Source organism: Pipistrellus hanaki, assembly GCF_964339955.1.
Source record: "Pipistrellus hanaki genome assembly, chromosome: 6".
Taxonomy (NCBI): Eukaryota; Metazoa; Chordata; class Mammalia; order Chiroptera; family Vespertilionidae; genus Pipistrellus; species Pipistrellus hanaki.
Window position 1 is genome coordinate 36,662,269 of NC_140508.1, and position 23,741 is coordinate 36,686,009.

General features: G+C 43.6%; 1 protein-coding gene and 1 pseudogene across 3 annotated transcripts; both read left to right on the forward strand.

The window, feature by feature from the left end:
- The first annotated feature begins 1,880 nt into the window (after window positions 1–1,880).
- PROCR (protein C receptor) lies at window positions 1,881–6,911 on the forward strand. Of its 2 annotated transcripts, XM_084888616.1 has the most exons (5): window positions 1,881–1,899; window positions 2,044–2,235; window positions 4,892–5,155; window positions 5,490–5,768; window positions 6,013–6,911. In XM_084888616.1, exons 2-5 carry the CDS (start codon window positions 2,157–2,159, stop codon window positions 6,126–6,128), a joined length of 738 nt encoding a protein of 245 aa, XP_084744742.1. In that variant the 5' UTR covers window positions 1,881–1,899; window positions 2,044–2,156; the 3' UTR covers window positions 6,129–6,911. The 2 variants fall into 2 exon arrangements, with proteins under 2 accessions (XP_084744742.1, XP_084744743.1); XM_084888617.1 differs by lacking the exon at window positions 1,881–1,899 and having other exon boundaries at window positions 1,910–2,235; window positions 5,490–5,802; window positions 6,741–6,911.
- Window positions 6,912–13,859: 6,948 nt separating this feature from the next.
- On the forward strand, window positions 13,860–14,286 carry LOC311624114 (small ribosomal subunit protein eS12-like; annotated as a pseudogene). The gene has a single exon. The product of its transcript is annotated as a small ribosomal subunit protein eS12-like (transcript).
- Window positions 14,287–23,741: the final 9,455 nt, after the last annotated feature.

Here is a 23,741-nt window from a genome sequence, read left to right on the forward strand (position 1 = left end):
TGGTAAGCTGGGAAAAGACTGTGAAGTTACTTCTAAGCTAGTTTGCAACAACTAGGAGGTGAGCATGGACTTTCTTGCATGTAATCAATTTAGAGAGTAGGAACCTGGTATGTGTCCAGGGTTTGCCCCGATTCCGCTATGACATCAACTCTCCCTCCAAGAAACACTGTATAGGATAAAAAGTTAAAATCTCCCCCAAGCCCTTTCCTCTAATCACATTCCAAAGAGATAATTTCTATTGAAAGAATCCTTCCAGACATATACACATCTGTGAAAATTTTTAAACTAAAAATAGATGGAATTATGCTATATGCATTTGCCATACTTCCTTTATTTACTTATCAATGGCTCATTTCAGTACATCAGCTCATAATGATCTGCTACTCTCTTCTGCAGTAATTTATTACTTAAAACTTCTATTTTTAGCCGAAACCGGTTTGGCTCAATGGATAGAGCGTCGGCTTGGGGACTGAAAGGTCCCGGGTTCGATTCCGGTCAAGGGCATGTACCTTGGTTGCGGGCATATCCCCAGTAGGGGGTGTGCAAGAGGCAGCTGATCGATGACTCTCTCTCATCGATGTTTCTAACTCTCTAACTCTCTCCCTTCCTCTCTGTACAAAATCAATAAAATATATTTAAAAAAAAAACAAAACAAACTTCTATTTTTAATTCAACAAGAGACATATGATCACTTTCTAGATGCAAAATTTTCCAACTATTGAGATAGAGGGATAAAAACCTTCACAAATTAGAGTGTAAAGCCTTCACAAGATTGCCACACCTAACACACACACACACACACACACACACACACACACTCTCTCTTAGTCTCAGACCCCTCTCTGGAGGTAAACCACTGCTATATTTACATATGTACTTCCAGATTCACTTACCCCCACAAAGAAATAGGTTGTTTAGTTGTTGTGTGCATGGTTGACATATAAATAGTTCCAAACTGAACATAACGTCCTGCAACTTACTCTTGGAGATTTATGCACATACTATCTCATTCAGGCATCCATTAGCTGATATTTATTAGAATACTAGGGGCCTGCCGAACCCAGTTTGGCTCAGTGGATAGAGCGTCGGTCTGCGGACTGAAAGGTCCCAGGTTCAATTCCGGTCAAGGGCCTGTACATTGGTTGCGGGCACATCCCTGGTGGGGGGTGTGCAGGAAGCAGCTGGTCAATGTATCTCTCTCATAGATGTCTCTGGCTCTCTATCCTTCTCCCTTCCTCTCTGTGAAAAATCAATAAAAATACTTTAAAAATAAAATAAAACACTAGAGGCCTGATGCACAAAACTTAGGCACTAGTAGGCCTTCCTTCCCCTGACTGCCGGCACTGGCTTTCCTCCAGCACCCGGACCCGAGCTTCCCTTGCAGCCCCAGCTTCGTCTGGGAGGACGGAAGGATGTCAGGAAGGATGTCTGGTTAATGAACATATTGCATTAATATGATTGTCACTTCAGTTTAAAAACTATTGCTTTAAATAACCAATCCTCATATTGGTTATAATTATCTCCTGTTACAAATAAATGAGCTGCTCTATACTCATCTTGTGATTACTGGTATTTCTGAGTGCAAGATCCCCGATTGTGTAATTACTATTTTCTTCAAATTCTTATGAAAACGTAGCCAGCATGCAGGAAAACAATTCTGATTTCCTGATCTTTGACCGCCGTGAGGCATAAACTTCGGGCAAGTCCCTGGACCTCTCCGCACCTCGGTCTCCCCAATAGCAGTACCCTGCTGGTCCCTACACCCTAGAGTCTGCTCTACGTTGAAAACAGATGCCCCACCCCCTGACTCAGCGAGGGCAGGACTTCTGGATGCCCCTGCTCCCCCTTTTCCGCCTCTCGGGTTCCTCAGACGCGGTTTGGGGAAAAGGGAAAAGGCAGGTCCGGGCAGGAGAACTCGGTGCAGGGCGGGGCCAGGGCGGGCGGGAGGAGGCCGGCCCCCTGGTAGGAAATGAGCCGGGGCTGGAATAACACTTTAAAGGCCTGACGCCCTCTTCTTCCCCGCATCCCCTGGTCACCTTCCAGCTCCTGCGTCCAGCTTCCTCTCCTCCCAGGCGGTCCTCGCTCCCCTCGGTGCTGTCAGTGGGAGCCCCCCAGCCTGCCAAAGCCAGGAGTGCAGGTGGGATCGAGGTCCCAGGATGTGGAGAACATTGCTGTCCCTGCTGCTGCTACTGACTCTGCCCCGCTGGGCCCTTTGTGTCCAGGAAACTTCCGACGGTGAGTGGGGGCCCCGAGGTGGAGGGGGAAGGTCACATCCCAGCCTCGGAATGCTTCTGTCCGGGTTCGGGGGCTAGACCGGAGGAGAGCTTATTCACAGAGTCTGTGTTGTGGCCTGCTGGATGGATCTCTCTGTAGGGCAGACAGGGCTCTGGGGACGGTGTGTGTGCCGAAGCCAGGTGAGAGAGGGGAAGACGGAGGAGGCTGGAGGTGGGGGTGGTCAGCACTGGAAAGGTGGGAAAGGGGCTGATAGGAGCATCGAGGGAATTAGCCTCAGGGAGAGGGGATGGAGTGAAGTTTGGAGGAGAGCTGAGGGTGATGGTGGATGGGGTGAATCTAGGGAAGATGGGAGGACACTCAGAGATGAGATGAGAGACGAAAGGAACTGGAGGATGTGGGAGCTGAAGGGATACTTGGGGAAAGATTGGGGCTGAGATGTGTGAGGCAGAAAGGGAGAATAGAGAAGGCGGAGGAAAACTGGGGGCAGTTGGTGAGGTGAAGCTGGGGAAGAAGAAGCTGTGGCCAGTGGGAGAACTCTGAGGAGATGAGAAGTGGGTAAGCACCGAAGGGGAGTGATTGTCCTTCATTGCAATTGCACAGGGCCCCTTCTTTCTCCCACAGTCTCTATAGCTTCCGTGTCCGCTTCCGAGAGGGAGTGAGTAATAACCAGAGTTCAGTGAGTGTTCACTATGGTTAGCGCATGTGTTGCCTCATTTAACCCCCACAAAACCTCTACACAGAGGAGGAGACAAGGGCACACAGCAGTTAAGAACCTTCTGAGGGCTGAAACCGGTTTGGCTCAGTGGATAGAGCATCGGTCTGCGGACTGAAAGGTCCCAGATTCGATTTCTGTCAAGGGCATGTATGTACCTTGGTTGCATGTATGTACCTTGCAGCTGGTCGATGATTCTCTCTCATCGATGTTTCTAGCTCTCTGTCCCTCTCTCTTCCTCTCGGTAGAAAATCAATAATATATATATATATTTTATTTTATTTTATTTTTTTAAGAACCTTCTGAGGTTATCCACGCAGATGTACTTATTTACACCTGCAGACACAGAGCACTTCTCAAATGCAAATGTGGTCACAACACACCCACACGCACGGATTCGCAACCCCAGACTCATTCCCTCCTCAGACATTTTCTAGGCCCCAAATCTGTGCCAGGCCCTTACTCGGTGTAGGAGTAGCGATAACCAGTGGCTTAGAGGAGCCCATTGGAGCCTGTGTGTTTGCAGACAGTTATGTGGAATCTCCGATCATTGAAACAGGTCCACTGTCTGGAGGGATAAAGAGAAGAGGCTTCAGGAAAATGCCAAGGAGAGAGCCACCACATTGGGTCTTGAAGCATGAATAGAAGTTTGCCAGGAAGCAGAGCAACCCAGACATGCTATTTACATGTCAGTCAGAAGGCGGCATGAGGAGTTGGATATAGCCTCACACCAGGAAGAGACTGAAAGAGGCAGCAGGGGCCTGGTCCCCTTACAGTCCATGCTAAAGACTTTGGACTTGGTTCTGTGGACGGATATCCTACAAGGAGGCAATAGAGCTAGCTGACTAAGGATGCCAGACTCAGATTGCTTGCATTCAAATCGTGGCTCGGTTATACCATTTTAGCCTGTTTCCCGCATGGACTGGGGTTAATAATAGTAGCTACGGTGTTAAGTTAAACGGAGGAAGGCACAAATAATACAATGTGTGTGTACAGTGCCCAGGTCATAAGCCCAATAGCTACTGTTGTTGTTGTTGGTAGGGGAGTGTGTCACTGAAGGACTTTACATTTTTTAATTTTTTGTTAGTCCTCACCCAAGGATGGTTTTTCCATTGCTTTTTTTAGAGAGTGAAAGGGAGGGGGGGGGGGAGAGAGAGAGAGAGAGAGAGAGAGAGAGAGAGAGAGAGAGAGAGAGAAGAGAGAGAAGAGAGAGAAGAGAGAGAGAGAGAAACATCGATGTGAGAGAAACACAGCAATTGGGTGCCTCCCGCATGCTTCCTGACCAGAATTGGGTATTAAACCTGCAACGAAGTACATGCCCAGGACAGGAATTGAACCTAGGACCCTCAGTCCACGGGATGATGCTCTACCCACTGAGCCAAACCGGCTAGGGTCTACTGAAGGATTTTTTATTATTTATTTTTTATTTTTATTTATTACTGAAGGATTTTAAGCAGAAGGACATAATGTTATTTCCGGGTCAGGTGGAGATCGGATTAAAAGGGATGAAACTGAAACATGAGGGGCAGGAGCTTGAGGAAAGAAGTTCCTACCCCAGTCCCTATGGGAACCAATGAGGCCGGAAGCAGGGCAGGGGCCGAGGGGACAGAATTGGGATTTCTGTTGGAGGTCAGGAATTGCTGACCCGCTGGAAACGAGGAGGGGGCGGGAGAGAAGGGAGATCAGAGTGGGTCTTCCACCGCCTGTCAGGCTTACCCCTCAGGCAAGTGGCCTCTCCTCTCTTCTGTAAAATGAAGATAATAATCCCTGCCCTACCCTCTTGGCAGGTTTCCTGTGAGCATTACATGGGAGGGAGGGTGGGAGGACACTTTGCAGTTTATGAAGAAGGGCCGAGAAGGTGGGCGGCGGCTTCTGGATGCGGGGTTATGAACTCGGGCTACTCTCAGGCCAGCCGGGGTCCAACGCACTGGCTTCCACCCCCAGGCCCTCGGAGCCTCCACATGCTCCAGATCTCCTACTTCCCGGACCCGGGCCGAGTGAGGTACCAGGGCAACGCGTCGCTGGGCGGGCAGCTGGGCGGGCAGCTGACGCACGTGCTGGAAGGCTGGGACTCCAACGTCACCGTTGTGCAGCTGCACCCCCTGCAGGAGCCCCAGCGCTGGGAGCGCACGGAGGAGAGCGTGCGGCTCTACCTGAGCAACTTCCACGACCTGGTGCGGCTAGTACACCAGGAGCGGGGCGTGGCCTGTGAGTGGGTCACGCTTGGAGGGCGTGGCCTGGGAGGCGGGGCCGTGGGAGAACATGGCAGGGCCCTCTGGAAGGGGTGGTTCCCAGAGGGGTCTTGCGGGATGGGCTGGGCACACATGGGCCTGGGCCTGTGGGGGCGGGTGGCTCTCCGGAGCCCCTGGAGAGGAGGCTGTGTCCTAGCCTTCTGTCCGGCCTTCTTCCTGCTTGCATGGTCTTGAGATAGACCCACCCTGAAACCCTAAAGTTCACTTCCCCCAGGGGAGCATGCCCTACACCTGGCGCCCTCTCTACACATCCCCTTGATCTTGAATCCCCCCCTCTCCCTTCTCCACAGTTCCTCTGACCGTTCGCTGCTTCCTGGGCTGTGAGCTGCCTCCTGAGGGCTCTCCAGCCCACACCTTCTTTGAAGTGGCTCTGAATGGGAGCTCTTTCGTGAGTTTCCAACCAGAGGTTGCGTATTGGAAGGCAGGGCCCCAGGTCACCTCTGCAGTGGCCATCTACACCCTGCGTCAGCTCAACGCCTACAACCAGACTCGGTATGAACTGCAGGATTTCCTGCAGAACACCTGTGTGCAGTACGTGCAAGAGCACCTCCCCACGCAATCCTCGAAAGGTACGGCGGGACCGGCGATGGCCCTGCATGTTGGGTAGGTTCCGGGCAAATGGAAGGGCCTGAAGGATGGACCTTGAGCAGCAGGACTCCCGGGGCTGGGGATTTGGGATAGAGTACACACAGCTTAAGTCACTTGGGGAACTAGTCCCCTGCCTTTGGGGCAGAAATCCCCTTGGTGCTGGATTCAAACCATAGATTCCTTGGGGAGAATGTTCTCTGGGCTAACTTTCTGCATGTTCTCCAGAGAGCCAAGCACGCCGCTCCTACACGTCGCTGGTCCTGGGCATCCTGCTGGGCACTTTCATCATCTGTGGTGTGGCTGTCGGCCTCTTCCTGTGCACGGGCGGACGGCTGTGTTAACTACCCTCTGGGCCCCTCTGGAGAAGGGCTGGACCGATGGGGCTGACGAAGGAAAATCTCAGCTCCCTGAAAAGCCAAACATAGTCCCCACTTGGGACGTCACATCCCACATTCGGAGTACCAGCTTTCTCACTAAGAGTTTGGGCGAGGGAAGGAGAGAAGGCTAGATAGATGGAGTACTTGGTTTACTAGGAAACTAAGAACTTGCATGCTTCATTGCATTGATTTGAGAAGTAGTGAATGCTTGTCTGTCTTTGTGAAAAACAGATGATGGAGTTGTGGTAGTGGTGGTGGGGTCTATGGCCCATCCTCCAAAGACAGACAGAATCACATAACCTGTCATCACAAAACCAAAATAAATAACGTTCAATGCCTGCAGATGTGTCAGACACAGGAAGAGACAACGCTATGAAGGAGGTAGAAAGAAATAACTAGAGATATGGTAGGAGTGTAAAATCCAAGTAATATGGGAACAAGGAGTTATTAAATAATTGGTCAATAATATTAATAAATTCCTTATTTATGTATAAGACATTGTTATTTCCTCTACTTTGAAAATTTTCTAGAAAAGTAGACTATACCGTTTGCTTCTACTTTCTTATCTCCTGCCAGAGGTCCAATGCACGAAATTCATGCAAGAGTAAGCCAGTCCCAGCTGCCTCAGTCCTCATAGCCCCGGCTTCGCACAGAAGGTGGTCCAGACAGTCATTCCACTGTTTGGCCGTTTGGTCAATTTGCATATTACACTTTTATTATTATAGATGCATTCTTCAACCACTGCAGTCTGACATCTCAGTAAACTACTCCAAACTCATCAATGACCTCTAATTGTGGAAACTTCATTCTCCGTGATGTCTGCACATTTCACTTTGTGGACTAGAGCTATTTTTACCCAACTTCTGAAATACCATACTTCTAATTTTTTAAAAAATGTTCAATCCCTTTGCCAGGGGTCCTCAAACTTTTTAAAGTGGGGGCCAGATCACGGTCTCTCAGAGAGCTGGAGGGCCGGACTATATGAACTACTAATTCCTACTGTAACACCTTGGCTGCACTCACTGCCCAAAAAACCTGGCGGGCAGGATCAGACTCCCCTGGGGGCTGCATGTGGCCCACGGGCCGTAGTTTGAAGACCCCTGGTCTACACCATCTTACTCCATTTATCTTGGAACTCGTAGCTTCCTTAGAATTCCATTTTTGGGCTCCTTTTATTTCCCTTTAATCTGTATCTTTCTGGGCGAGCTACTAACTTAACTTGCATGGCTTCAAATACCATCTGTCTGTGGTGATTTCTATGGGGAAGCAATAAAATCTTGTTTTTGAGAGCATGTATTTTGTCATCAGACAGACTTGAGTTTTACTTCTTTCACCAGGCATTTTAACTTCTTCAAGTCTCAATTTCTTCATAAACAAACGGTATGATAAAATACACAAAAATGGTATATTAAAGATATCTACTTCACAAAGGCATTATACATATTAAATAAGAATATATATGATGTGTGTATACAGGGTGGGGCAAAAGTAAGTTTACATTTATGAGTATGTGAAACAGAGTTTATTCTTGTATTATTATTTATTAACTATGTATTATTTTTCATATGAACAAGTGTAAACCTAATTTTGCTCCACCCTGTATAGCACTTGCTGTTGACCTCCCCCGTATGCATTCATTTTTGAAAATCCTCTCTATCATAGTATTTTGTAGACATTTTAGAGTCAGCATATTCAAAATAAACATGTCTTTCTCCCCAAACCTGTTCTTTTCCTCCCGTGGTTTTCCTGTCAGTTAAACAGAATTACCATCAAATCATATCAATGTAAAGACTCCGTGTTAACTTGTGTTTACTCCCTCTTCATCCCCCACCTACAAAATGCAATGTCTGTAGAATCCATTCCCTCCTTTCTACTCCATTGCTTTTGTTCCAGTTATTATACTTCATCTCTTTCTTTGTGGTAGGCATGGAGGTGTGCCACCCAGTTCTACCTTCAAGGAACTTGCTGTTCCATTACAGGGAGTATAGCCAGCAGGTAGCTTCTTGCTGCTTCAGTTCCTTCAGGGTATGCCTCACCTACAGAGAACAGTCCTACACAAGGGCCGTCCTCATTTGTTGGCTGAGCAAAGCAGGGATGTAAAGGTGTAGCCATTATGGCCCACGGCAGGACAATTCTGATGAGCCATAGTCACTGCAGAGCCTCTAGTCAAGTTGACTGGATCTATGTCCGATCTATTCGATCCTGCTTCCTCCCCCTAGTTAATATCTTGCACCTCAAACTCTCTGTCAGCATCTGCCTCCAAAAAATCCAACCTGTGATTGACAACCTCACTGTCTCCAAATTGAGAAATATTCTCACTATTTTGGACCATGGCAATAGCCTCTTCCTAATTGCTCTCCTGGTCTCTAATTTCTCTGAGTTCTGTTTCACCACCTATATAACAATTTAAAAAAATGATTTGATCATATCATTGTTCTGTGTTTGTTTGTTTATATTTATATCAGAGAGAGAGAAACATCAATGATGAGAGAGAATCATTGTGGCTGCCTCCTGCACATCCCCTATTGGGGATCAAGCCCGCAACCTAGGCATGTTCCCTGACCAGGAATTGAACCGTGACCTCCTGGTTCATAGGTCAATGTTCAACCACTGAGCCATGCCAGCTGGGCTCATTATTCTGTTTTATAAAGTTCCCACATTTATTGAGCTAAATTCAGAATCTTCAAAATGACATTTAAGGATTTGTGCAATCTGGTTTCATCCTAATTTTCAAATTTTATTTCTTAGTACTTCTTTTTACCCAACTTTGCTTTGGGTTATTGATTTATTTTAAATATATTTTTATTGATTTCAGGGAGGGAGAGAGATAGAAACATCATCAATGAGAGAGAATCATGGATTGGCAGCCTCCTGCATGCCTGCTAGTGGAGATCAAGCCTGCGACCCAGGCATGTGCCCTTGATGGGAATTGAACCTGGGACCCTTTGGTCTGCAGGCCGATGCTCTATCCACTGAGCCAAACCTGCCAGGGCTGGGCTATTGATTTTAAAAGCATATGTAATGACAGAAGTAATACCACAACAGTAGCAATACAGAAGTTCACAAAGAAAAAAGTGAAAGACCTGTTCTTTTGCCATCTCTCTAAACCCTTACCTTAAAGTTATACTAAGATTGTAGTTGCAAGCAAGAGAAACCAACTCTGTCAACTAATGGGAAAATAAATATTTGAAAGGTTATTAAGTAATCCTCAGAATTGATGGGAAGGCCAGCTAATCAAACTCAGAAAATAAAACCAGGGATCACAGCCAAAGTCACAGCACAGGATTGGTCTAAGAAGGATACCACAGCTGTGCATTTGTCTTTACACTCTTAGTTTAAGACTCAAAGTCCTGGTGGGAGCATTCAAATGGCCAAGCCATTTGCCTTTGCTGCAAGGAGAATGGGAGGGAAAGTTTAGGTATCTGGCTTTTCTTGTGGATTGTGGAACCCTGTTGCCCATTAAGATTCACACAAAGGCCAAAACCGGTTTGGCTCAGTGGATAGAGCCTCGGCCTGCGGACTGAAAGGTCCCAGTTCGATTCCGGTCAAGGGCATGTACCTTGGGTGCGGGCACATCCCCAGTAGGGGGTGTGCAAGAGGCAGCTGATTGATGATTCTCTCTTCGATGATGTTTCTAACTCTCTATCCCTCTCTCTTCCTCTCTGTAAAAAATCAATGAAAATATTATATATATATATATATATATATATATATATATATATATATATGATTCACACAAAGGAAGAGGTTTCAAATCTTAGGAAGACAAAAAACAAAAATAAATTCTGATGCCATCAGAATGCTCTTTCGCTGTTCATAAGATTAAATCCAAACTCCTCAGTATGTAACTAAGACCTTCCAAAATCCAGCACCAACCTATATTTTCTCTAGCTTCATCTTCAACCCCTCTTAGTCCATTCAGGCTGCTATAACAAAAATGTCATAGAGTGGGTAGCTTAAACAACAAACATTTATTTCTTCATTCTGGAAACTGGGAAGTTCAAGATCCAGGTACTGGTATATTTGGAACTTGGTGAGGGCCTGCTTTTTTGATACATAGGTGTCCATTTTCTACTGTCCTCACCCGTGGAAGCAGGGTGAGAGCTCTCTGGAGACCTCTTTTGTAAGGACACTAACCCCATTCATCAGTGCTCTACCTTCATGACCCAATCACTTTCCAAAGTCCCCAACTTCAAACACCATCACATTGGGGATTAGATTCTAACATATCAATTTAAGGGGAGGCAACACACTCAGTCTAGAGTATTCTCCTCCTCTCTCAATCTAGCCCCTCTAAATCACTCTTGTTTTCTCAAATACACTCTGTCCTTTCTGGAGTTAGGTTAGGGAAGGTAAATGCTTTGTGCTTTCTCAGTCCACAATCTGCTTGATATTTCTCTGAGGCCACGAGAGGCAGAATTATAAAATGTTAGTTACCCCTGAACACTCTAGTACTGAAAGGGAAACTGAGGCTGGGAAAGACTAAGTGGCTTGCTCCAGGTCCCACAGTTCGCTGGTACAAGAAGTGGAACTGGGACTTGTAGCTTCTGACTTTTGACCCTGAGCTTCACCGTGCTGTGAGAGGGGGAAGAAGTCATGAGAGGTGGAGGTAATGAGATCACTTGCAGTGATCCTTTGAAAGTTCATGTCCACATCCAAAAGCAGGAGCGGTAAAGAGGCAGGAAAACAGTGGGATGAGTAACTGACTTATAGGGATAAAGAGTGAACCTAATTTCCAGGTGGTTCTAACACTGCAGAGAGTAAATAGAAGGTTTATCTGACTGTGCATCTTTGGGAGCAAAAATTAATATAAGACACTGTCTTATTTTTGGGGAAACAGGGTAGGGAAACCACCTCAGAACGTTTGGGTTAGGCCTGCCAGACTACTGGAAGTCCAGCTGGAGTTTACAGAAGAAGTAAACAGACCTAGAATAAATTTAAACACGTGATTCCTGGCATCTTCTAAAAGCCTTCTGGGTGGCTTGGCTTACTTTGTTCCTCTTCCTTATAATTCATTTCAACATTTATGTCTTAACTTCATGCCTCCTGCCAGATGGCTGCAGGTTTAGGTTACTGTATCCCATTCTTCTTCCAACTCAGCCACCTGTTGCTAGGTCCTGTTTGATACACACAGCATTATGCCAACTGCCCTCAGGAATGCAGAAATGGGTAAAACACGATTCCTGCCCAGGAGTTCGTAGTGTAGAGGAAGAGGCACACAAAACAGTTCATTTAACACAGAAGGAATGGGAAGGGTGCAAAGTAATGACAAGTGACGTACTGAGAGAAATGGATCAAACAAGGAGAGCTGCACGGAAGCCACGTACTTCCTGTGGGCCTTGGAGAAAGAGAAGAATGTCAGGACGTGAAGAGAGGAAATATGTTTCTCCCCTCGTGGGTAAAGTCTTCAAGGGAAGAAATTATATCTTATTTTTTCAACACGTTCCCGACACTCAGAATAATACCTTACAAAAGGAAAGAGCCAATACATGTTTGTTCCATGAATGAAAAATGAATGAACTCTGGACTAATCTCACTGCACAAAGGCAAAGAGGGTGAAAGGGCACCTTGCATTTGGGGAATAGTAAATGGTCTGATGTGGCTGCTCTGAATACAGCTTATGGAAGGAAATGTTGTGGGAGACAGAATGGGACATTTGGATACTAGATGGCCCTGGTCAGTTGGCTAGAGCATTGTCCCAGTGTACCAAGGTAGTGGGTTCAATCTCTGGTCAGGGCATATGCAAGAATCAACCAATGAGTGCATAAATAAGTAGAACAACAAAAATCAACGTCTCTCTCTCTCTCTCTCTCTTTCTCTCTCTCTCTCTCTCTCTCTCTCAATAAAAAAATTAATTTAAAAGAATGCCATTAACTTATAGTTAATTCCATAGGAAGTAGTTAACTCTATTCTCCTCTAAGGAAATTATATCCTTGTTCATCTTTGTACCCTTAATATCTAGAACAGTGCCAGGATTTAGAAGATAGATAACAAATAGCTGAATGAATGAATGAATGAATGGAAGATTTTTGAGAAAGGAAGTTATTTTATCCTTTCTTACTTTAATAATAATACCTACATTGTACATTGCAAGGCAGGGGTTGGGAATCTTTTTCCCCCACCAATAGCTATTTGGGTATTTATAGCATCATTGGTGAGCCATACAAAATTATCAACTTAAAATTAGCCTGCTATATTTAGTCAAACATTTAATTAACTCGCCCCTACTGCCTTGGCAGAGCCAGATCAAATGATTTTGTGGCCTTATACGGGCAGACATTCCCCACCCTATGCAAGGTATAAAAATGTCAAATCAGAGGAGAACCAAGATGGTGTCATAGGTAAACTCCTATACTTGCTGCCTCTCACAACCACGTAAAACTACAACTAAAAGACAAAACAGCTATCATCCAGAACCACAGAAAAACTGGCTGAGTGGAAGTTCTACAATTAGGAGGAAAGAAAAAAGCACATTGAGACTGGTAGGAGGTGTGGAGATGTGGAGGTACTGAGGCACTCGCAAAACGGGCTGGCAACTGGGTGTGCTGTTGTTTTTTTCAATCGGGAGGGAGATACAAGCTCCTCATTGCTCTGAACTCCAGTTCCAGGTGAGACTCTGGGGACCCAGACTCATATGGGGAGAAACTGAACTGTCTGGCACTGGGCTGGAATGACGGCTTTCTCTCAGAGGTGCTCACAGTGATCATTGTTCCTGCATGGGGTCACGGGGCGCAGAGACAGCTGACTGGTCATTGCTGTTTGCTCCACTCTGGTGATTCCCTGAGACCCTGCCCCACCCAATTTACAACCCAACCCAAGCTGTGCACAGCAGCTTTTGCATATGAATGTCCTGTCCTTTCGCAGCCTAACCTAACAAACTGCAGCTGGGTCAGAGAGCTCAGAAGCTTCCAGAAGAAAGCCCAAGGCTCTTGGCAGCAGTAGCCTGCCTTGCTTCACATCTGGTTCTCATCTGGGCATTTCCAAACCCCAAACAAAGAGGAAGAATCTGCAGATCTCGCTGTAGCTCTTGCTGGGTGGCCTCGGGCAGTGGCTGACTTTGAACCTCCTTGGAGATCCAAGAGCCAGTGTATCCACTAGTCAGAGTGGGATCATCCAGATTATAACTCTTCACATCCATAAGATACATACTCAGGGGACAGACTCAGTGAGCACCAAGCTCCACTGAAGCAAGTCCTGCCCCATAAAGGCGTCTCTAGCCTAGGAGTTCTCCCATTGTAGACACAGTTGGTCCTCACAGCCAATTGGCCTGGAGTTCAATTTCTCCCAGTGATACCAACAGCAATCAAGGCTTAACTACAACAAGATTGTGCACACAGCCCACAAAGGGGTGCACCAAGAGTGTCCACCTCAGGTAACTGGGGAGGCTGAGCCACTGGGCTCTATAGGACAACTAGCACACAAGGCCACTCTATCAACACAAGGAAGCAGCCAAAATGTGGAGACAAAGAAACATGTCACAAATGAAAGAAACGGAGGAAAGCAAACGACTGATATATATTTCAAAACCACAGTTATAAGGTTACTCAAGAATCTTCCGAGGAACTTAGTGAGACCTTCAAGGATCTTAGTGAGAATGCAAAAAAAAAAAAAAAAAAAAAAAAAGAAAGAAAGAAAGAAAAGAAAAAAGAAAAAGAGTTGCACGAAGGTGGAGGCTTGGGTGCATTCAAGATTATGCTCTACCCATACCACTGCCATGGCCGAGGAAGGCATAGCTGCTGGAGGCGTAAAGGACATTAATACTGCTTTGCAAGAGGTGCTGAAGACTGCCCTCATCCACGATGGTCTTGCGCACGGAATTCGCGAAGATGCCAAAGGCAAACGCCAAGCCCACCTTTGTGTACATCCTTTGTGTACCTTTGTGTACATCCAACTGTGATGAGCTTATGTACGTCAAGTTGGTGAAAGCTCTCTGTGCTGAATACAAAATCAACCTAAGTAAGGTTGACGACAACAAGAAACAAGGGGAATGGTGGCCTCTGTAAAATCGGCAGAGGGAAAGCCCCGTAAAGCAGTTGATTGCAGTTGTGTGGTGGTTAAGGACTAGGGCAAAGAACCTCAGACAAAGGATGTCATCGAGGAGTGCTTCAAATGCAGGAAATGAACAAATAAACTTGGCTTTTGTTTATTAAAAAAAAAACGGAGAAGAACCAGTTAGAAATTAAGCATACACTGACTGAATAAAGAAACATATGCAGTGCTGAAACTGGTTTGGCTCAGTGGATAGAGCGTCAGCCTTCAGACTGAAAGGTCCCAGGTTCGATTCCAGTCAAGGGCATGTACCTTGGTTGTGGGCACATCCCCTGTAGCAGGGGGTGCAGGAGGCAGCTGATCAATGATTCTCTCTCATCAATGTTTCTAATTCTCTATCTCTCTCCCTTCCTCTCTGTAAAAAAAATCAATAAAATATATATTAAATTTTAAAAAAGAAAGAAAAGAAACATATACAGAAATTCAACAGTAGACTAAATGTAGGCAGACAGGACAAGTCCAGAAGTTCCGAAGCACGAGCGTGGCTTACTTGATGAACAACAAGGAGGCCAGTTTGAATGGGGGGGCACGGGCAGAGGGGAGAGAAGCAGTGGGAGGCAAATCATGCTGGGCCTCCTTGTAGGTCAGTTATAACTCCAGTCGTGCATTGCTCACCGATGGGGATACGTTCTGAGAAATGCACATCAGGTGATTTTGTCATTGTGCGAACACTGTAGAGCGCACTTACACAAATCGAGATGGCATAGCCTACTGCGCACGTAGGTCATTGCTCCCAGGCTGCCAACCTGTACAGTAGGTCACTGTACTGAATACTGTAGGCGACTGTAACACAATGGTATTTGTGTACCTAAGCATATCCAAACACAGAAACAGTATACGGTGGATACCTTTTTTCTACCAAAAATGCTAGGAGAGGACACTACCATGAATGGAGCTTGTGGGATTTGGAAGTTGCTCTGGGTGAGGCAATGAGTAGTGAGCGGAAGTGAAGGCTTTGGACATTAGCGTGTGCTACTATATGTAGGCTTTACAAACACTGTACACTTAGACTGCACTAAATTTATATAAATCATCTTTTCTTAAATAATAAACGAATCTTGGCTTACTGAAATCCTTTTATTTTATAAACTTTTTCATTTTTAGAGTTTTAGACTCTAACCACTAAGGCATACCAGCCACAGCTTATCTTTTTCTTTTTTTAAATAGCTAAAAAAAAAAATCTTCAATATTTCTCATTGCAAATGTACAGAAATTGCACAGCCACACAGTCTTAGAACACCGACAACTTTCTCTGTACATTATTACAGAGTTAAAAGTCACCGCTGGAGAGGCTCCGGCCAAGACTCCACATTTGCAGTTTTGTCCCCTTCACATACTTACAAAAGGGGGGCAGGGAGGTGTGGGGCCCGGTGGCGTGGGGGCCTAGTGTAGAAAAGAGAGGGGCTGTTTCCCTGGACAGTCTGCCTTCCGCAGGCGGCCGGGTGAGAGGGAGGGGTGCAGCCCAGGCAGATGCTGTGTGGGGGAGGTGAGATCTCTGGCCTTGGTTCACCATTGCCTTTACTGCGCAGTTGGAATAAGAGTCTTCGCTTATAGGAAGTTTGGCAGTTTCCTTCACTCTAAACATAAACGTTAAGTAAAAATGTCAGGCCTCCCTGTGTTGTCTTTTTCAGTATTTTGGTAAGTTGTAGCTTTATATTGTGGCTTTAATTTGCATTTTTTTAAAAATATATTTTATTGATTTTGTACAGAGAGGAAGGGAGAGAGATAGCGAGTTAGAAACATCGATGAGAGAGAGTCATCGATCAGCTGCCTCTTGCACACCCCCCACTGGGGACGTGCCCGCAACCAAGGTATATGCCCTTGACCGGAATCGAACCCGGGGCCCCTCAGTCCCCAAGCTGACGCTCTATCCACTGAGCCAAACCGGTTTCGGCTAATTTGCATTTTTTTAAAGTCATTTTTAAATTATTCTATTTTCTTTTTTTAATAAAAAATACATTTTATTGATTTTTTACAGAGAGGAAAGGAGAGGGATAGAGAGCTAGAAACACCGGTGAGAGAGAAACATCGACCAGCTGCCTCCTGCACAATCCCCACCAGGGATGCCCACAACCCATGTACATGCCCTTGACCAGAATCAAACCTGGGACCATTCAGTCCACAGACCAATGCTCTATCCACTGAGCCAAACCGATTTTGGCATTATTCTACTTTCTTATACACACATCCAATCTATTAGCAAATTCTATAAGCTCTACCTTCATAATATGTCCAATCTCCAAGTACTTTCACCATTCCTACTTATACCTTGCTTCATGTCACCATCTATATATATAAAAGCTCAGCGACCAGCACAGCAGAACAATCAGAATGACCAGAATGATCAGCAGCTATGATGTACACTGTGGCAGCCAGCCAGCCTGATCCGGGCTCTGATTGGCTCCCAACACCTCAATCAGGGCAGGGCCAGCTGGCCAATCGCCCACAGCCCCTCCTCCTCACCAGCCTGGTCCATTGGGCACCCATCAGGGTGGGCCATCTGGACCCCCCCACCCCCGTGCATGAATTCGTGCATTCCAGAAGAAGACACTGTTGTCATAGAAGAGTAAAACTGTCTCTGAACCTGTCCAGTGGGACAAGATGTGGAGGTAGAAAACAGTGATATAGATGATCCTGGTCTAGGCAAGTACCTCAGTTGCAGATTCATTCCCATCCCCAAGTGAGGATTAACAAAATAATAATAGCATCCAGAGGATTTTCTCAAGGCTCAGATCCTCATAAAATAATATTCAAGCTGAAACTGGTTTGGCTCAGTGGATAGAGTGTTGGCCTGTGGACTGAAAGGTCCCAGGTTCAATTCCAGTCAAGTGCATGTACATTGGTTGTGGGCACAATCCCAGTAGGGGGTGTGCAGGAGGCAGCTGGTCAATGTTTCTCTCTCATCAATGTTTCTAGCTCTCTATCCTTCTCCCTTCCTCTCTGTAAAAAATCAATAAAATATATATTTTAATAATAATAATAATAATAATAATATTCAAGATATCCAGAATACAACCTAAATATAGCAAGTATCAGGAAAATCTGATCAATCTTTAAGGGAAAGGAAAATAAACAGATGCTAATCCTAAAATGACCCACTACTTAGAATTATCTGACAAAGACTTTAAAACAACTATTATAATAATCCTCCCTGAACTAAAAGTAAACACCCTTGAAATGAATGTGAAGGTAGAACTTCTCAGCAGAACCAACAGAACAAAATGGAAATTATATAAAGTTTTAAAAAGTTTACTGGAGGGGCTCATTAGTAGAATTGTGATGACATAGAGGATGAATGAGTGAACTTGAAAATAATCAAAATAGAGATCACAGGGAAAATGATTTTATTTTTGTAGAGTGCCTGAGAAGGCACATGGACATTTCTTTAATTATTGCCAGCTGAATCCAATGGCATTGGCAAAGCCACGTCCTGGAAACACACTTTGCCAGAGGCAGGAGTGTTGTCAGCTTGACCTTCAGCCCAGGTGCCAGGGGGTAGGTTTTGTTATTTAAATCCAGCCAAGCACCAGGAATGAATATGACTCAGACCTATCCAAGAATGCACATAATCTCCTTTGTCTTGACTTTTAGTAAAACTTCCTGTTTTTTGCTGTATAAAATAAACAGGCTGTATTGGCCCTGGGTCCCTGTCCCTGTCCTTGTCAGAGGACAGTGGTCCAACTTGGCCCCAGCTTTTCCTTCTATCTCTGTGTCTGTCTCTTTCTTCATTTTCTCAATCCCCAGCTGCCCTTACTCAGGAACTGGACAGACTCAGAGCTCTAGCCATGCTGGACACGGAAAAGAAGAAATATTTACATATTTTATTTTAAATATATATTTTATTGATTTTTTTTACAGAGAGGGAGAGGAATAGAGAGTTAGAAACATCGATGAGAGAGAAACACGGATCAGCTGCCTCTTGCACACCTCCTACTGGGGATGTGCCCGCAACCGAGGTACATGCCCTTGACTAGAATCGAACCTGGGACCTTTCAGTTTGCAAGCCGACACTCTATCCACTGAGCCAAACCAGTTAGGGCTATATATTTTATTTTATAAAGTTTTTTTAAAAGTATATTTTTTTATTGGTTTCAGAGAGGAAGGGAGAGGGAGAGGGAGAGGGAGAGGGAGAGGGAGAGGGAGAGGGAGAGGGAGAGGGAGAGGGAGAGGGAGAGAGAGAGAGAAACATCAATGATTGATCAGCTGCTTCCTACATGCCTCACACTGGGGATGGACTGACTGGGAATCAAAATGTGACCAACCACTTGGTTCATAGGTTGACACTCAGCCACTGAACTACTCTGTCTGGGCCAGAAAAAATATATATTTTTAAAAAATATATTTTATTGATTTTTTACAGAGAGGAAGGGAGAGGGATAGAGAGCTAGAAAGGTCAATGAGAGAGAAACATCAACCAGCTGCCTCTTGCACATCCCCTACCGGGGATGTGCCCGCAACCAATGTACACGCCCTTGGCCAGAATCGAACCCGAGACCTTTCAGTTCACAGACCGACGCTCTACCACTGAGCCAAACCGGTTTCGGCAGAAAAAATTTAAAAAAAAAATAGTTTTGGGACCTGTGGGACAATATTAAAGAAAATGGAATTCATAGTTTAAACTTTCCAATGTAGCCCTGGCAAGGTAGCTCAATTGGTTAGAGCACATGTGTCAAACACAAGGCCCGCGGGCCAAATCCAGCCCGCCAGGCCTTGCAATGTGGCCCGCACCGCGCTGTCATCACTGCACTCCGCTGTCAGTTTATGACATTGTCAGTTTATGACTGTTCAATAAACCATTCGGCCCGCGATTTAGGCTGGATTTTAGATTTTGGCCCCTTCTCTGATTGAGTTCGACACCCCTAGGTTAGAGCATCGTCCTGACGCGCTAAGGTTGCAGGTTCAATCCCCAGTCAAAGCACATACAAGAAGCAACCAATGAATGGAACAACAAATCTCTCTCTCTCTCTCCAATAAAATTACATTTAAAAATTGAAATATAGTGGCAACCATACTTTGGTAAAAACTGCTGTTTAAATTTTAACCCTTGAAGTTTGGCTCCTATACGTGATTAAAACACAGGGTACTTACCTCAGCTTTCAGGTGGAGACCTGGAGGCTAAGGCAATTTTCCCTTGCCTGGGACCAGGACTACAGGAGGATGATTCCCACTGACTCAGTAGCTTCACGGATAGAAACTGTAGATAACCTTTAGATTCTGACCACTGAGCTCTGCTTCTGTGTTATCGCTATCGTAAGATAGGGCCACATTCCAATGTCCAGCAGGATGTGACTAGCATCGGCCCTGCGGGCTGATCCCATTCTTTAGAATGTAGTCTTTAGGATTTAGAATTTAAGACAAAGGAAAATTCCTGTGGTTTAAACCTTTAAAAGAGACTGCCTACCCCTGAACCAGTGCAGTCGTGTGGAGGCCACCTGTGTGTGGTGCTCTCAGGCCGTCCTGGCCAGATATTTCAATAAATCCTTGCCTGCTTTTTTTAAATTAATCATCAGCCTCTGGTGGTCTTATTTTGAACCCAGGATTCGACCCCACAACAAAAATTTCCAGTGAAGAAAATTTCAGGCCTAGTGATTTCATTGGCAAATCCCACCAAACATTTAAAAAATAAATAATACTAATTCTATACCGACTCTTCCAGAAAATAGAAAAGAAGGTGCATCTGCAACTCCTGTATGAGGTCAGTGATATCCTGATACTAAATGGAAAAAAAGACTGTACTAAGGAACTACAGATGAATATTCCACATGAATACAGACCCAAAGATCCTCAACAAACTATTAATACAAAGAATCCAGAAACGTATAAAATAGATAATATTTCGCTACCAGGAGGGGGTTATCCAGGTAATTAAATAATGGTACAACATAGAAAAAAAAAAAAGCCAACAACACATGAGTGTAATTCACCATAGTGATAGACTAAAATAGAAAAAGACTCATCTTGGAACCTTGAAGGGAAAATCTAGAGAACGGAAGATAAGGTGATTCCGGACGCTGATATCACTGAGCTGCTTCATTAACCAAACTCGCTGCAGAACGTGTCACCACAGACGAAAGAATAACATCTGAGCTAAGACCTGAAGGCGCTGTGGGCGGGAGCCCTGTGGGTAATCAGGGAAGAGACTGCCAGGCAGAGGGGCCGGCCAGGGCAAAGCCCTGAGACTCCGGGTGACCCTCCCAGATACCTACTAACCTTCAGAGTTGGACTGAAAAGTTCCAAAGTCCAAGATTTCCTGAGGTTAGAGGAACAATTTCACTTACTGAGATGGATCTTCTTTTTCATTTTCTTGGGAACTGTCACGTGTGATCCAATAACTACTGATTTTGTCCATGGGCTCATATGATTGGAAACCATGAAAGCAATGCACTGGTTGTCTTCTATCAACACTTGACCTATAAAGAGATAAAGAACAATAAGACATCTATATTAAACATAAGCTTTTACTTTAGACATGACCATATCGCTCATTTTGTATGGTTTTTCTAACTTGATATTTTATTAATGTCAGGTAAATAACAACATACCATAGACTAATTATGTATCCTCATATATTAATTATAAATGTATTTGTTAGTCTATATTTTAAATTTTATTTTCCCCATATAATTGTTACAAAAAATAATATAGTAGAAAATATAGAAAAAAAATAGAAAGGAAGGGGGTAAACCAAATTTCACCAACAAATGTTACTATTTAAGAGATATTTCCTTTTAGAATTTTTCTATAGTTATCATCAAAGTAATTGAAATTGTAGTGTATTGCTTTATTTATTTATTTTTTTATTGATTTTTTTACAGAGAGGAAAAGAGAGGGATAGAGAGTTAGAAACATCCATGAGAGAGAGTCATTGATCAGCTGCCTCTTGCACACCCCCTACTGGGGATGTGCCCGCAGCCAAGGTACATGCCCTTGACCTGAATGAAACCCGGGACCTTTCAGTCCGCAGACCGATGCTCTACGTACTGAGCCAAACCGGTTTCGGCTATTCTGCTTTATTTATGTATAGTTGTGATAATAATTTAGTGTTATTACAAGTTTTAATAAATTATTCTAATGATTGCATAACATGCCATCATGTAGATGTATCATAGTTACTTAGCCTCTCTTCTGTTGTCAGAATCTATGTTTGTTTTCTTGTTTAAAACCTCCCAATAGAGCCCTGCCAGGTAGCTTTTTCCCATCACAAATATATATTGTGGTACATAAAGCTTTTTATCTATTGGTTAAAAATAAATAAGGGAAAAACACATGATAATCTCAATTGAAGAAGAGAATTCATTAACAATTCAACATCCATTTATGTTAAAATCTCTCAAAGATTAACAGAAAGAAACTCCTCTAACCTTTATTTTTTTTAAAAGTTGATCTACAGAAAGGACATTATACTTAATGGTGAAAGACTGAATGTTTTCTCCTTAAGACTGGGAATATGGCAAGGATATTCACTCTTGCCACTCCAATATCATCCACAAAATTCTAACCAGTGCAACAAGGCAAGGGGTTGGGGGACATATGGAATGGAAAAAAAGAAATAAAACTGTCTCTATTAGTAACCAATATGATTGTCTATGTGGAAAATTCTATTAAATATACCAAAAATGCCCAACTGGTTTGGCTCAGTAGATAGAGTGTTGGTCTGTAAAAGGAAGGGTCCCAGGTTTGATTCCAGGTTGCAGGCTCGGTCCCCAGTAAGGGGCATGCAAGAGGCAGCCAATCAATGAGTCTCCCTCAGCACTGATGTTTCTATCTCTCTCTTCCTTTTCCTTCCTCTCTGAAATCAATAAAAATATGTATTTTAAAATCTACCAAAAAGCATCCTAGAATTAATTAGTAATGAGTTTGGCAAAGTCACAGAATACAAAGTCACAATACATAAATTAATTGTATTTGTGTATAATGGCAGTGAGTAACTGAAAAAAATTAAATAAACAATATAATTTATAATTGCACCAAAATACTGAAGTAATTAAGAATAAATATAATAAAATGTATGATAGATATTTATGTTGGAAACTATAAAGCACCAATGAAGGAAATAAAAGATCTAAATAATGGAATGAGAGAGCATTTGAGATCTTGCTCTCCAGCATATGCTGTCAACTTGGCTCAAATAAACTGTTATAAAAATTTTGTTAAATAAATAAATAAATGGAATGATTAACATGTTCTCTGACTAGAAGTCCTAATTCTGTTAAGATGTCAATTCTCCCAAATTGACATATAGATTCAACACAAGCCCAATAAAAATCCCATCAGGATTTTTTTGAAGATGTCAGTAAGTTGATTCTAAGATTTACATGACAAGGGAAAGGAACTAGAGAGCTAAAATAACTTTAAAAAAGTAGAACATTGGCCCTGGCCATTCCGATACTTGAAGATTGCAGGTTCGATCCCCGGTCATGGTACATACAAGAAGTAACCAGTGAATGCATAAATAAGTGGAACAATAAACCAATGTTTCTCTCTCTCTCTCTCTATCTCTCTCTCTCTCTCTCATTCCCTCTCTGCCCCTCAAATCAATAAAAGAAAAATAAGAACATTGTTGGAGAACTTGCACTATCTGATTTCAAGTGTCACTAGACCACTACAGTAATACAGTGTAGTATTGATAAAAGCACAGATGCATACATCAATAGAAGAGTAGAGAGTCCAGAAATAGACGGACACAAATTACACAAATATGACCAATGACCCTTTTACAAAAGGGTAATCAGGAAATATTATCTTTTTAACAAATGATGCTGGAATAATTGGACATTCACATGCAAACATATAAACCTTGGCCTATGTCTTACATTTTTCATTTTAAAACTTTAGTTGGAATAGACCATAGACCTAAACATAAACCGATGAAATGTTTAGAAGGAAGCAAAGGAGAAAAATCTTTGTCACCTTGGTTAGACAGAGTCTTTAAATGAAACATTAAAGCAAAATTCATAAAAGGAAACTTTGATAAGTTGGACTATAGGAATAGAGAAGACACCAGTGTTGCCAGGGCTTATGGGTAGAGAAGGTTTTGACTACAAACAGGTAACACATGGAAATTTTGTACTTTGGTTGTAATGGTTACATAACTGTGTATTTATCAAATGGATTTTACTGATGTAAATGACAAGTTATATATACATATATAAGATTTAAAAAAAAATTTCTCCTCATATTGATATCAAGTCACATCTTATAGATTCTTGATTTGTACAATTTATTTTTTGAGCCCAAGATTAGGACTGCTTTAATCCCTGTTATTATTCCATTTCCTCTCCTTCCAGAACCTATAATATCATCCTTTAGAATTTATTCTTTTTGAGTAGGTTATTCTTCCTGTCTCAAGAAGGTCCAACTCCTATCATTAGGAGTGGTAAAATAACACACCATCTGCCATTAGCACTTTAGCAGGGATTTATTTATTTATTTATTTCTATTACCCCACCATGAAACTTTATTTAATACAGTCTTGAGATCTGTCACTCCTTGACATCCATGCAAACTTAAAATTAGCATTATAGTCCT